The following is a 15,845-nucleotide window of genomic DNA, read 5'->3' on the forward strand; positions in this document are numbered from 1 at the left end:
AAAAATAAATAAACATGTTTGACCTACAATTGATAATTTTTAATTTTTAATCGACATCTAAAAAATGTAGAATGCATGTTATGTTTCTGTTGCGGCGAAAATGTTATCGGAAATTTGGAAGTATGTGAAAGTGACTATATGTAAGTATTAAAATGTATTATAAATAAAGTTTAACCAACAACTGTTTGTAATACATAGTACATAAGAACTATTATCGAATAAGCAAGGAATTTGTTTGTGTCGTTTTGTTTATCTTTAATCCTGCTGTCATTGGAATAAATTATACATCGTAAAATATGTAACCATATTGCTTCATCAGTAGTACATTCAAAATGTGTACTGTACCCTGTACAAGAGAGCTTGATATTTTTGACAGATGTTAATTTTTCTGATCGCCATATTATTACATATTATTTTCTTAATTTGATGATTTAAAAATTGTAAAAATATGTACATATATGATGCTAAAGTTCATATAGATTTAAAGGTTATCCGAAAATTTTAAGTCTTTTTCTATTATATTATTGCTTCAAAGTAAATTTAAATAGAAACACTGAAAATAATAGACGCTTGTACAATGTTACATCGGTCGGACGATAGGGAAGTATCGATTACAAAAATCCTTGTTAAAGATCATTGTTGGGGTCTCTTTAGCCGGTATAACTCATTTTAGAAAAAGAAGTTAAACAAAAATTAATTCTAATTTAAATTAATCATTCCATCGTTCCATCGACTGTTATATATGTTAAATTTACTGTTTCTCATCACTAGTGCGTCTGTCAAAAAGGTCAAGCTAACATGAAAAGTGTATAATATATAAAGTTGCATATTCTCGATGAAAGTAAAAATTTGTATACGATTGCGTATTTATTTAAAATTTCCTTCATCATACCTCCCATTTGCATGACAGTATCGTTAACGCACATGCCGCCGCTGCTAGTATTTTCGACTAATTTCTTTGTCACCTCCTTGTTCGTCGAGAACACGTACAGCACCAAAGGTTTTTCCCTATCACAGATAACATAAACCACCACCATTATTTACTACTACGAGTAAAAGTAAAACAAAATGCGAGATATTATATTATTTAACGAAAAAAGTATTACTATATTTATACAACAATAAATTGTTATGTGATACACTTAATAAATATATTGAATAGTTGTAGAATCCAACACCAGTACATTCTCAGCATGACTATTGAACGTTCCCGCCACCACACTGAAACCCTCACCATCACCACCACCACGTAACCAAAGAATACAGACGTACATAGATCAATTCTTATTGTGTATAGACAATTATTTCCAGATCCAAACGGCCACGAACGTTATGACAATTGTCACGGCAATAATAGTAATAAGGACGGCTGCCGTCCCCAGCGTAAAAGCCTTCAAGAGTAAAAGAGAGAGATAGAGGGAGAGAGACAGTTATACGCTGTCGTCAGCGCTGCTAACCGAGAACTAAAAGACTATTCCTACTAAAGTTGGCATATCAAATCTTTAGAGTCTCTTTTATTTCCATCTGTATTCTTTGCCTTTACCTTAATCATACCATTTATGTACAATAACGTTTACAATCCGTTAGAATATTCACCGACTATTTAATATGCAAGTCACTTAAATTCTATGACCAATAATATATAGAATTGACATAAATTAGTTCTTTATTTAAAATATTTCAAACCAACGTGTCTTGCATTAATTAAATAACATATTACTTACAATTATAAAAACTTGCCATTATAACTAACATTCAGCCAAATATTGGGTAAAATAGTTTTATACATGTTATTCATATATCCTTTTAACAACCAAATTTTGAACATCCTTATTTACTTAAATGGATTTTAAGTATCCAGTTAATATATGTAATACATATAATCTTGATCTTTTTGTGTTCAAAATCTGGCAGTTATTGGCTAACTCGCGTATCTTACCGCTGTAAAACATGATCGTATCATTGACACAGAGACTGCCCGATCGTGTCTGTTCTGTGAACAGCTTATGAATTTTTCTTTGCTTGCTGAACAGGTAAAGTACTAATGGATGATCCCTGAAAACATCCATCCGTACTTTTTTTGTTGTTTCATTGTGAAATATACATATTTAGTTTTATTTGTATGGCAACATTCTCACGTATTTACTTGCCATGCTAATAATTTTCGGAATACCATTTTTATCTATAACTTAACAATAATAAAAAAAAATCCAAATAATAATAATTGAAACACATTGATTCAATAAAAAAATAAGAAAAAACATCAAAAGGCAAATAAATAATATTATTATTTATTACAGTTTTGAATCAATGTGTATCAAGTACACCAATGTCAACTCATGTATGGTGGAAGCACACACGCAAAAAAACACGCACACTGTCACACATGTACAAACAAACATGTTTGTTTTCACACCGAAAGTCCCAACTTTTATTTGAACACCAATCTTCATGAAATAAATGTGATGGTTACCCAATTATTAAGCGTATCAATATCGAATCCACGAAGTTTTGTAAAATGAGCCTTATGAGTCACACATAAGGTGGATTTAAAAATGCAATGTGACGTAACCAATCCAATGCAAAATCTGACCAAAATTAATCGCATCATGGGGCTTTTAGTTTTAAATGGTCTTATGTTATAAATCATTTTTCAAATTTTCAGTTTATATTTAATATTATATGTTAACTTAAATGAGGTTTTAATATTTGCCAGCTCTAAGTAATTTTAATATCTATGGTTTTCTAACGTTACATAATAAATTCTAATTGTCACATTTTTGAACGAACTTACCTCGAGTTAATGAATTGAATAGCTTCATATGCATTTTCGACGGGCACTATCGGTAGGATCGGACCGAATATTTCGTCCTCCATTATTTTATCGCTGGTCGTCACATTCTTTACAATAGTGGGAGCTATGAAACGGTCCTGAGCATCGTAGCGACCGCCGACAGCTATTTTGTCCTTACTCGCATCAACTAATGCTTGAAGACGGCTGAAATGACCATAGTTTTATGTAACATATATATGTATTAGAGCCTGGAACAGCTCAATGGTTATATCACCTCAATCCCAACATAACGTGGCCTATTGGCAGTTATAATGAGCCACGGGCCACCTTAGAGTAAGTATATACCGTAACCCACAGACCTGGGCACCGCAAGAAGTATTAACTAATATTTACAATACCAATGTGTCATCAACATTTAACTTAAGGTGTTATATGCCTTGTGCCTGTTTCATTGGCTCACTCACCCTTCGATTCAGAACACAACAATATTGAGCATTGTTGTTTGGTAGTAGAATGAGTGGGTACCTACACAGATGGGCTTGCACAAAGCCCTACCACCTAGGAATATAATCTTGTAAACATATCTGTGTTTACAGTTTATATTCGAAACTATTCTACTCAAGATAGTAACAGCCATAATTATAATTCTACTAATTCCTCTGTATCTGATAATAGAAACCAGTAATTAACTATGACTATCAATGAGAATATTGAGTAGACATTCAAAAGAAGGAGACAGAACGATCGCATTGTTTCGCTAATCGCCGGTTGAAAAACTTTAATAAGGGTAACGGTTTAATGTAGAATCTCACCTGAAGTGTCTGTTGTTAATGATCCTACAAAGATCAGGTGACTTTTGGGGGTCCTCTCCATACCATTCCTTTAAAACATTTTTGGAAATTTCAACAAACTTGTCCTGGACTTCCTTGGAGCAGAGAATGTAGTCTGGAGCGATGCAGGTCTGGCCGACGTTGATGAATTTACCCCACAGCACGCGTTTCACTGTTACCTCCATGTCCACTGTGTTGTCAATGTACACTGGGCTGGAATAATTAACAGAACTTATGAAGACCTCGTTTATTTGGAGTTTAGCTTAAAATTTCGGACATGTAAAGGTTCAAGGGTTCAAAAATGGGGTTCTATTACTTCAGGCCTCCATTTTAACTTTATTGGGTAGATCTGTCGAGAAGCTTAAGAAATTATCAATAACAACTCTAAGTATAGTTTCTTTGTTAGTTTCGTTTTCGTCTTCTCACAGATTGTGCGAATGAGGGAATAGGGCTACAACTGTGTTTGCGTATATTTTGTCCGTACGTTTCACATATTTGGTAGAACTATTTTGAGGAAGGCCAAAATCGGTCTTCTGAATTATATATTCAGATTCTAAATAATAAAAAAATTCAATTCAATGCATCTAAATTTTGAGAACCTATAACAATATAAAATTAAATTTGGCGGGATTGAATTGTATCATTATGAAATTACTTGATATTAAGAGCACTGGGCTTTTAATATTAAGTAATAGATAAGAACACGTGGATTATAACTGGAAATCAATTCCACTAGCTTATAACCTTTTTCTAGATTCTATTCGGATCCAACTTCGACCAAACCACACTTACTTTTGTTGCGTTACTTTATAATGAAAACGGCTTTATTACGATAAAGTGTCAATTTTTAAATATAATTTGCCCTTGATCGGCGGTTAAGTCCAGGTAAGTACCATTTTTTGTTCTTAATTTGTGTTATGCACAATGTTTAAGGACAAATGGATATTTTGGAAATTCGGACGACCTCCATGGTCGAGTGGTGTGTACACCGGTTTTCATGGGTACGCCACTCTGAGGTCCCGGGTTCGATTCCCGGCCGAGTCGATGTAGATTACCATTAGTTTTCTATGTTGTCTTGGGTCTGGGTGTTTGTGGTACCGTCGTTACTACTGATTTCCATAACACAAGTGCTTCAGCTACTTACATTGGGATCAGAGTAATGTATGTGATGTTGTCTCATATTTATTATTATTATTTATTTATTGTGAACCTCAATCAACAGTACTTGGAGCATAGGGCATTGAATCTTCCTTTTTATTCCCGAATAAACACTCAAATAGCTATGATAATCGAACAATCATACTGATAGCAACGTAGCAATCTTTTAGAATAAAAAAAGTTGCACAATAGCTTGGTTAGTAACAATTAGTCTATAGATATAATATGATTGATGAGTATCGAATTGCTCATTAAGGAGATTAGAAGCCACGCTACTGCAAATCGCTCTAAGTAAATAACAATATGTTTTAATTGTATATACATACGATGTAAGCGTCAAAACGGCACAAATATTAAGAAATTAAGTAAGGAAAATGAAAACAATTTATAAATAACAATACTGTAAAAATAGAACATGCTGTATAATGGAATATCATCATTACATAGTATAAAACAAAGTTGCTTACCGCTGTCTGTCCCTATGTATGCTTAAATCTTTAAAATTACGAAACGGATTTGATGCGGTTTTTTAATAAATAAGAGTGATTTGAGAGATTTTGTGTATAATACAATGGACAATAAAGTAAAGAAATAAGAAAAATCCTTTAGTATATTTAGTATCAGAAATGCACACGTGTGAAGTCGGGTCGGGTCGTTAGTTTCTACATAAACTTATAGCCACAACTACATTACTGGCCATTTAGAAATGTTAAAATCTCTTTACCTTTTCCCTCCCAACTCCAACGTAACAGGAGTGAGGTGTTTGGTAGCCGCAGCGTATACGATCTTTCCGACGTTTGTGCCTCCTGTATAGAAGATGTAGTCCAATTTGTGTGTTAGTAATTCGGTCGTCTCTTCCGGACCTCCTTCTACGATTAAAACTGCATCCTAAAAAGATAATATACCTTAAGAAAAATAAGTATTTTTGAATACTTAAAGATTTCATTACAATTATAATTCGTGTTGGACAATCACCGCATTGTTACACATTTAAACTTCAGGCGTTAATTTGACTGTATAATTACAGACTAAGTGTCAGAGTTCAATTTTATTCATAAACTTTAACTTATAAGAATATACCTACAACTGGAAATAAGAAGCCATACTATACAATTATTTGACTTGCTTTTGTTTTGTCTACTTGGTTGTAGGGCTTTGTGCAAGCCCGTCTGGGTAGGTACCACCCACTCTTCAGTTATTCTACCGCCAAATAACAGTACTCAGTATTGTTGTGTTCCGGTTTGAAGGGTGAGTGAGCCAGTGTAACTACAGGCACAAGGGACATAACATCTCAGTTCCCAAGGTTGGTGGCACATTGACGATGTAAGGTAATGTATCTTACAGTGTCATTGTCTATGGGTGATGGTGACCACTTTCCATCAGGTGGCCCATATGCTCGTCCGCCAACCTATACCATAAAAATAAAAAAATAACACTTACATTATCCAAGTATTTAGGCAGCGTTTCGACAATGAACTGTGAACTGGCGACTGCTAGTTCGCTAGGTTTGACGATGACCACGTTCCCCGCTGCGATCGCACCGGCCATGGGCAAGAGTAACAGTTGCAGGGGGTAGTTCCAGGCCCCGATGACGAGCACCACGCCATACGGGTCGTTGTAGATGACCACATCATCTAAAACGTTCACGATACCTTTCGGAGGCTGTGACAAATTGAAAAAGTTATTTAAAATATTATATCGTATTAGTAATCGTAAGTATGTTTTTGGTATGTTTAACACTTTATCCATACATATAATAAAATTGGAGTGTCTGTTTGTAATATTAAAATAGCTATCTTCTACACAATGCATATGTATGTGTACACGGTACATATACCAGAATAACATTTTTTTACAATTTTTGTCAGTCTGTTTGTTTCGGCTAATCTTTGGCATGGCTGGACCGATTTTGAGGGAACTTTCACTGGCAGATAACTGATATAATCAGGAGTAACATAGGCTTTATTTTTTTGTTAAATTCAAACGCGTACAAGGTCGCGGGCACAGCTAGTGTTACATATATTTTACATTTGCATCAGAGCTACATGTAGTACAATGAATATAATGTTATATGTTAGTGCCAAAGGTTGGACGTATATATAGTATAAAATTATTTGGTAGGGAATAAAAATTGAATATTTCCATGCATTTTTTTCATTTGTTTTGTATAAGGGCTTTGTTTTGGGCGTTATGTGTTGGTAGCACAGACTTCTAATAATTATATATTAACGTTAAATGGCGTTACTTATTGTTACTTATTTTCGGTTACAAGAGTGAGTGAATTACAGGCACAAGAGAGATTACACCAAGACTCACAAAGTTGGTGATGCAATAATAGTGTTACGAATGCTTAATATTTCTTGCATTGCCACGATTGTATGCACAGTAATGAATTCATAATATTTTGTCCATTTTACGCAGTGTATGGCGTAAATTCATTATACATTATTTTAAAAATAAAGGAAATTACATATTTTTGAAGTTGTGATTGCTAATTTAATTATTATATACGACCTTTTGTATTAACAGTAGCGAATGTACGATAATGGTGGTTATTCTTAGTTTTTCCTCAATCACACATTATACGTTTTAAAAACCAATAAATAGTTTAAACATATTAATGATCCTTGAAAGGTAATGGATTGTATATGTTGGGCAAATAGCTCCTATATATAGTATGTTAGCTTATGTTAAAGTGAAAAGATACCAATAACACAAGTCAACAAAAAAAAATATTTTTTTTGGGTTTGTTATTAAACTGGTATTTTCTGATTGTCTACAAGTTAAAGTAATCACAGGCACAATTCATAACAAATAAAGTTTGCTTTTGTACATTTTACAATGAAAAATAAATATTTTAAGATTTTGACAGAAAAGAAGGAACAACGAATTTAACACACCAGTAAAGGGGTTAGAAAAGGTTTACGCGTATGAAACGGGGAGCGGCGGGTAGTCTCAGCAGTATGCGCATGAGCATTACCGAGAAATGACGTCATTCGTGTTGCGCGAAGTCCAAAATGGCTTCCAAAAAGTGTGAAAATAACATAAATTATTTTTGTTATATTTGTGGCGAATTCATTAAAGTAAGGGTTAAAAAAATAGTTTTTCGTCAAATATAAGACTTTGTGAAGCTTATTTTTATCTACCTATTCGAAGCCAAGATAAAATATGGGCACCTAAACTCCCGTGTGGTAACTGCAAAAACACATTAGAAGGTAAGAGAGTTAATAATAACTTTCAAGTATACTAATTGCAAAAAAATTACGATATATAATGAACAACGTGTGTATCAACATACATATTTATATATGTGTGTGTTATTTGTTCCAGCTTGGTATTGAGGAGATAAAAATGTATGAAGTTCGCAGTACCCAGAATATGGAGAGAGCCCACTAATCACATAAATGATTGCTAGTTTTGTGTAGTTGATCAACGCAAGCCTCGGGCTGGCAAAAATGCTAAGAAAATTCAGTACCCAGAACTACCATCAACAACCGCTCCAGTACCCTACAGAGAACATATTCCTGTGCCTTCTCGTTTAAAATTAAAGGGACAGCTGCCGCTATCAGAAATGTCTAGTAGTAGCGGATGCCGCGAGTTCTTACCCGAATCAGTGTCTGTTAAGCCACATCTTATTAATTCAGAAGAGTTTAATGATAAATCATCTTCTGAATCTTCTGAACTGTACCTAAACTTAAAGCAGAAATAGTAGTTTCCCGGCTTAAACAGTGAAATTTGCTCAAGAAGGATTGGTGACTAAGCATGGAGCTTAATACGAGAAAGTTCTTACTTACATTGAAAAAAAAACCTTATTTAAAATAGTTTCTGTTTTTTTTATGTTTCCTTGTAAATAAATATTATTAACAAATAAATTAAAGTTCTTTTTCTTAATTCTTAATTTAACTGAATTAAAAATTTTCGAATTTGAAATTATTTTTTCCTTGTTTGGTTAGACATAACTAAACAAAATCAGCACCACAGAACTCAGACTCAAAAACCGTGTTGACTTGTGTAATAGGTTCGATTAAAGCGCCAATTAAACGTAATATACGTTTGTGTTATATTATGCAAGATTTCTGAAAAAATGGGCGTTATCCAAAAATTATATATTTTAGTATGAACTTAAATCAAGATATTATAATATTTAGAATAACTTTATGTAAGTGTGATATAGATAGGCGAATGGGCAATGGCCAATGGGTAAGTGGTAGGTAAACACCATAGAAAATAGAGTTTTAAAAAATAATAACCGGCGAACTTGTTTTGACCTTGTGCCTGTTACAATGGCTGACCCTTCAAAACAGAACACAAAAATATTAAGCTGCTTGGCGGTAGAATATATGAAGAGTGGGTAGAACCTAAATCTACACAGTAATATAAAAAAATAATAAAATATATTTGTCTCATTCGTGTCTTCTCCATCTTACGTGACACTGGCGAAATAATCTGTGCCCTGCCGGCACAACTAAAAGCCATTAAACTAAGAATTGTATTTAATTGAAAATATATTTGACAACATCACATAAATTACTCTGATCCCAATGTAAGTAGCTAAAGCACTTTTGTTATGGTAAATCTGAAGTAACGACGGTACCACAAACACCCAGAATATCGTCGTGAATAAATAAATCTATAGTTTCCTGGTCATCGCTATCTCAAGTACACGAACATTGTTTGTATCAATGGGTGTCAATCATGTAAACATTGACAATTGTAAAATACCGTCACGTGAACCCTGTTTACGTCTTCATAACTTCATAATGTAAAGTTTATTCATTCTTTCCTTGAAAATACCGAAATGAAAAAAATATACAGATTTTTTTTCTGTACGATTGAGTTTCAAATGATTGAGGAAAACTCGCTGCAAAAGCTATTATTATACACAGGCCTTGTAATTATGTATTTTGTTACACGTGGATATGAAATATATAGAAATGTGGCTCGTGAAGGTTTCACTCTTGGACTAAGATCACTAGACTCTTTTCTTTGAGTATTTTTTTGTGTTTCATTTAGCTTCGAGCACAAGATGAATTGGACCGTATTGTACAGAAATGTACCAACACACCAAAACAAAAATTAAAGGAGAAAATCACAATAACTTATACAAACAACGTTATGAAATATTTAAAAGAGAATTATTCAAATATTTATTTCCACAGCGAAAGGAACTCTCCAATCACTGTGATTTTGTGAAGTGATTTTGTATCAAATATTAACAAAATCCATTACCGATACTTTTCTGCATGTTATGTAGCGCACCAATTATAAAAATTAAGAACAAGAAAATTAGGTGGTGCTTGACCGGGCTTGAACTCACAATCTTCGAACATTGGGCCATGTTGACTCTTAAAAAAGCATTATATTTATTTCATTAACCAGTTTCACATTCAAATTTAGAACGTAAAAATCCTTTTTAATTTTATTGAGTACTTTTATAAGTTAAAGAAACGTATTTATATAATATCTTATACAGATTATTGTAATATGTATAGATTGTATAGTATGTATCAAAAGAGGTTTCTGTACAACAAACAATTTTGTAGTGTCTCAAAACTTTACTGTATGTAAGATTACATATGTGCAAAAAAACAAGAGGAATCCTACTGGATTCCTCTTCCTTACTAAAAGAAAAACAATTTAAAAGTGTTACCGTTAAAATGTAGTAATTAATTAGTTACTCGTTTCAATGTTTTCTTTATGTAGTTAGTTACATACGTTATTTTTTTATACAATATAAAATAAATATTAATAAATTTATTTTTAACCGACTTCAAAAAAAGGAGGAGGTTCTCAATTCGTCGGGGCCTTTTTTATTTTTTATTTTTTTATTTTTTATGTATGTTACCGAATTACTCGAAGATGGCTGGGCCGATTTTGACAATTCTTTTTTTGTTTGAAAGGGCATGTTTTACAGGTGGTCCCATTGTCAGGAGATCAGGATCTGATGATGGGATCCTGGAGAAATCGAGGGAACTCCTCAAATTTTATAGGCACACCTATAGTGATTTCGATTTTATTCAAAGTGCCTTGGCCATATGCTCACAAAAAGTGACATTTGATGAAGTGGAACTGATGATGAAGACCACAACTGGTAATCAGAACCTATTAGTAAGTAACTATTTTACGGGTTTAGTTCTATTTCTTTAAGATAGTCGCCAAGCAATTGATGTTAGTAAACATGCCTATGATGAAGTCTAGCTGATGGTGGACTACCAGGAGAATTCCTCAATGATTAACGGCATTGCATCGGGAAAAATGGTATTGTCTAATTGGCGATGAGCAGTTAACATTAGGCTATTGTAACTTAGGTAACGCTTAATTTGAGTTGCAGTCCACATCGTATTGAAACGGCGTTGAGTTATGTTTAGAGTCGAAAGCCAAAATGTACTGAGTATAATAAAGTGAATGACAAACACTACCAATTGTAATTATAAATAACAAAACAACACTGAAAAGCATTAAATAAATTTTTATAAATAAAAAAAAACCGCCTTCAAAAATGAACTAAAAAGAAAAAAATAATCAGTTACATCCATATCCAATTTACGATTTTTTAATCACCTTTTGAAGTCGGTGCCAACAAAGTAAATAAATTCCTGTATTGAAATCATTTAATTTGTATCGATAGTAAGGTTTGTCTAATGGTGTCATCTATACAATAAATAGATTTAGTTTTTGTATTATGTACATTTATTAGTAATGTCGGCACCGACTTTGAGAGGTGATTAAAAAATCGTTAATTGGATATGGATGTAACTGATTATTTTTTTCTTTTTAGTTCATTTTTGAAGGCGGTTTTTTTTTATTTATAAAAATTTATTTTTATAATGTTTGACCTTATATATTAACAACAATTCTCATATGTAGTTCTGCTATCAATCAGATTTGATTTTGTCGCCGAAATTTTACGATACAATAAATTCATGTAAAACGATTTGATCTGTTTTTTGCATATCATTATAGTATTGTCATGAATACAAATGACTGTATCCAATTTCGCTGAGTGATTACGTTTAAAACGAATTCATTTATAAAACACACACGTAAAAAACATTCACAATAGTTGGATTTGTGAAAAATCTTTCACGCATTCAATTTCGAAAATGTGTATTACATTTAATTTTAAATCTATATTAATATTATAAATGCGATCTCTGTCTGACTGTTGCTCTTTCACGACTATAATTGAACCGTATTTTATAATATTTTGGTATGAAATACGCTTGAAACCTAAGGAATAACAACATAGCTCGAAAAACTAAAACGCAAATGAAGCCGCTGGCGACAAATAGTGTTCTAAATGTTGTTATAAATGCACGATAAAATAGTTTAAAGTAAGATTTTTTAAATATATATAAGTCCTGGACTCTCTTCGCGGCGATAATCTAAGCCATTATAAGGGTCAACTCCCAACGCATAAAAAAATCGGAATTGTTCTAGCCTGAATTTATAGTGACATACACTCCTACAGAAAAGTTGTAATCGCTTAGTATGTAGAATGTTTAATGTTTGTTTTGGACTTTTTAAATGTTGTTGAAAGATAACGCGATGACGAGAATCTACAAGTTTGTATCATTTACGACGTAATAACTACTACAAAGAAATATTCAAAAATTTTCAAAACCTCAAAGGGAGAGGAGGCCTTAAGTCAGCAGTGGGAAATTTACAGACTGATGTTGTTTTTTGTTGTTCGAAAAAACTAATGCATTTAAAAAATATTATTTTAAAAACATCTTTACTGACTGTTTGTGAGAAAATTATGTAAATATTAATTAGATGATAATTATGCATATTCTGTGTCATTGGAATAGAATAACTTAAATAATTGGAACAAAAACCAAAATACAATCAGCACCGTTCCAGCCCTATTGGTATCGGAACCAATAAAGGAACTTAATGTTTAATCATGTATGAAATATTACGTGATTATTTGGTGTAATCCTAGTATTATAAATGTGAAAGTGAGGTCGTTCCGCTTATCGTCATAAGTATCCAATCAATCGTCATTAAATGTCAGGGGTACAGGAAAGGACATCGTACCTAAGCATCACCGCACCTCACACGCGGGGAAAGCTAGATAAATGCGGATAAAACTAGTTATAATAATTAGTCATGAGCCGAAGTTTACTGTGCCGTATATGCACATAGGTATTAAAGTAAACAGTTAGTAAAGTTACATATTCTATGACTAAAATATTTCACATCTGTGTATCTCATATTCTTTGGCATATATCATGTATAAAATTCGAAGCATTGCATATGTAAAACGGAGTGTCTGTCAAGTGCGTCACAGTCCGTATAATTGTACCGTCTCGTTAATAAATCGTGAACCAGTTAGTGACTTTCATTATCCTCTACACAAACCCAGCAACATCACTTTCCATTCGGTTTAAACAAATTTAGGCAGCTTCAGCTGAACTTCAGCCTTTGACGAAATTTGGTTTGAACTACATATTCCCATTCTAAGTTTAAATAATTAAAAAAAAAAAAAAAACCTTTACTAAAAGTATATAAAAAGAAGGTTGGTTCAAATCACGTTGGTCCATCACTAGTAATAAAATAATTGTGCGCTGAGTTAGTAGTGTGAATAAAACTCATTAAAAAAAGTAAGAGAAATTTGTTCAATTACCAGTTCAGGTTTCGTCCACTCGTCGAAATTATTCAGCGTGTTAGTTAGATCATTTATCAGGTAGTCGACTTCTAGTAGTATCGCCTCCATCTTGCTCCGCCTCAGATCTTTGACGAGGGCGTCTATCATAGCGTTTTTGTTCTCTTCGTACATCCTTAATAAGCTCTTTAATTGTTTCTTTCTCCATTCCAACGGCCTTGTGATCCCACTGTTGTATGTGTTCCGGGCTTTTTGGACGATCTATGAATTTTTGAATAAGTTTAAATGAAAAGAAAAAGAAGAGTCTTCATTCCACGACAGGGCTAAAGACTCCTCTCTAGTTGAGAAGTTTTATAAGCTTATTACACCACGCGTCTCTTATGCAGTTATATACGTGTGAAGATTTTCATCCGACAAATGCAGATTCATAATTTTTATATAACTGTGTGATGCTTTTTCGGATCAAAATCGCAACTTATCATGTTTATTTGATTATTTTTTGGTTACATTTAAACTTCTATGCTGCTCTACAAATATACATAAAATCAAAATGATCGAGGTCTGAACTAATAATGTCCATTGATAATATGTATCAATATAGTTATTCATATATTTATAATAGGGTTATATTACCTCTGAAATATTAACTGGTTTCGGTTTGGAGTGTGATAACGTTCCTGCAACAAAGATATGTTATTTTATAAACTGTTTCATTATATATTGCGTTCAGACAGATCTTATCTTATTGGCCATCATAATTACTACAATATAATTTAAAAACGTAGGCATTCTGGCAAATCGGAAAAATTATGGTAAATGGTCACCACCGCCCAAACGAGAGTATGAAATATTAAACATCCCTCACATGGGCAATTCAATATTATAATTCGGGACTAAGATGTCACTTTTCTTGTGCCTTAGATATACGGGCTTACTAAGCCTTCAAACCGGAACACAACATGCTGTTTGGAGATAGAGAGTGATGAATACAGAAGAATTCACACTGGGGCTATTGTTCTTTATTTTTTTTTACTACTTATCAGTACTTGTTTTAAAATGGCAAAGATAATCATATACAAGGTATGTCCTTTCTTAAATTAAACTGTAAAAAAACATAATAATAATGCTTGAAGCTTTATATTCGGCTTAAGACATAATCTTTATATAAATACGTTTCTGATCATAAATAATGATAATAATTAAATGTTGTTGCTTTTTGTTTTTATATTCATAATCATGTTATTATAGTTATTACATAAAAGCTTCTTATAGAAGACAATGTGTACTAAAGTTCAACAATAATGTGACCATCAATCACAGGATGATATTTGTGTATAGTTGACATTTATACCTAGCACTAATAATTATAAATGAACGTCATAAAAACTGAAAAATATTTAACAGTTTACAACAACTGCTAAGGCAACTGGAACTCTATAGGCTCCTATCACACTAGTGTCGTTAATTCATAAATAAGTTGATAGATGTAGATACAATCTCATAACCTCACCTAGATATATTATTTAGTATTAAAGTTCTGTTTCGTGAGCTGTATCGTTTAATTCAGTGAAATATTTGTATGGAGATTTAGTTTTTACGTTCATCCTCAACTGCATTCGATCATCCGAATCAGAATGACAAAATAAATTAGTCAATTTTTTCTTTTTTAAGATAAATAAAATACAATGAGTTAAATAATTTTTTTTTGAACTTTTAGTTCATGTTACCATAAAAGCGCAACAAGAAGCCAGCGTGATTTCTTTACTTTCTTAAAATTCGGTATTATAGTGCCAACCAATAACCGACCGGAAAATATGTCGTTTATTATTTTAATGGTGTCATTAAAAAGATCAATGCAAGGACGTTATTAGTTTATCTCCAAAAGTAAACTTGTGTACGTAAAATTCAGGACGTAACGCGTCTAAATAAGTATTCCAAAATAAGTCTTGTAGAGTCATACAAGATATAACCTATCTTATATGATATCGTGCTGTGTTCAATCAGTCAAAAGATTTATTCATTGTAGTAGTGTATATGACAGATATGACCAAAAATGTTAAGTTTTTTTTTCAAAATTCTTATAAGCAGGCTGCTAATAAGGCACATGATAGCTTACTTTATTGGTTCGAGGTATCAAAATATACCTTTGACCGCACATATTATCAAACCTTAAGTAAAAATATTTAAAGCAAACTATTTCAGTGTACCATTTGTGTCACCTTATCTCTGTTATCAAAATTTATCATTTTATTAATGATTTTTGTATAAATTCATTAGCTTGACCTTCACATAATTAATAATAATAACATTTAACATTTTTCTATTATATTAATATTGAAATGTATAAAAAAAATTTTTGGTATTTTAATATATTTATATAACAAAAACAAGTCATTTTTGAGTCACATCATTATTCAATGTTTCTTTTAGTATTTATTAAAAACATTAATTATCT

General features: G+C 32.3%; 1 protein-coding gene across 3 annotated transcripts in view; it reads right to left on the reverse strand.

Moving 5' to 3' along the window:
• LOC124537195 (aldehyde dehydrogenase, dimeric NADP-preferring) overlaps nucleotides 1-15,845 on the reverse strand; it is a 32,771-nt gene that overhangs the window by 3,016 nt on the left and 13,910 nt on the right. For 2 of the 3 annotated variants that reach the window (XM_047113934.1, XM_047113937.1), the window contains exons 2-8: nucleotides 14,024-14,067; nucleotides 13,412-13,651; nucleotides 6,223-6,444; nucleotides 5,507-5,670; nucleotides 3,607-3,837; nucleotides 2,795-2,998; nucleotides 893-1,008 (exon numbers count right to left, since the gene is read on the reverse strand). In XM_047113934.1, the coding sequence (XP_046969890.1) occupies nucleotides 893-1,008; nucleotides 2,795-2,998; nucleotides 3,607-3,837; nucleotides 5,507-5,670; nucleotides 6,223-6,444; nucleotides 13,412-13,651; nucleotides 14,024-14,067 (1,221 nt within the window). Of the gene's footprint in view, nucleotides 1-892; nucleotides 1,009-1,939; nucleotides 2,056-2,794; nucleotides 2,999-3,606; nucleotides 3,838-5,506; nucleotides 5,671-6,222; nucleotides 6,445-13,411; nucleotides 13,652-14,023; nucleotides 14,068-15,845 lie in introns of all 3 variants that reach the window. The other variant, XM_047113935.1, reaches the window with a different exon arrangement.

The sequence above is a fragment of the Vanessa cardui genome, chromosome 18 (assembly GCF_905220365.1).
Source record: "Vanessa cardui chromosome 18, ilVanCard2.1, whole genome shotgun sequence".
NCBI classification, from domain to species: domain Eukaryota; kingdom Metazoa; phylum Arthropoda; class Insecta; order Lepidoptera; family Nymphalidae; genus Vanessa; species Vanessa cardui.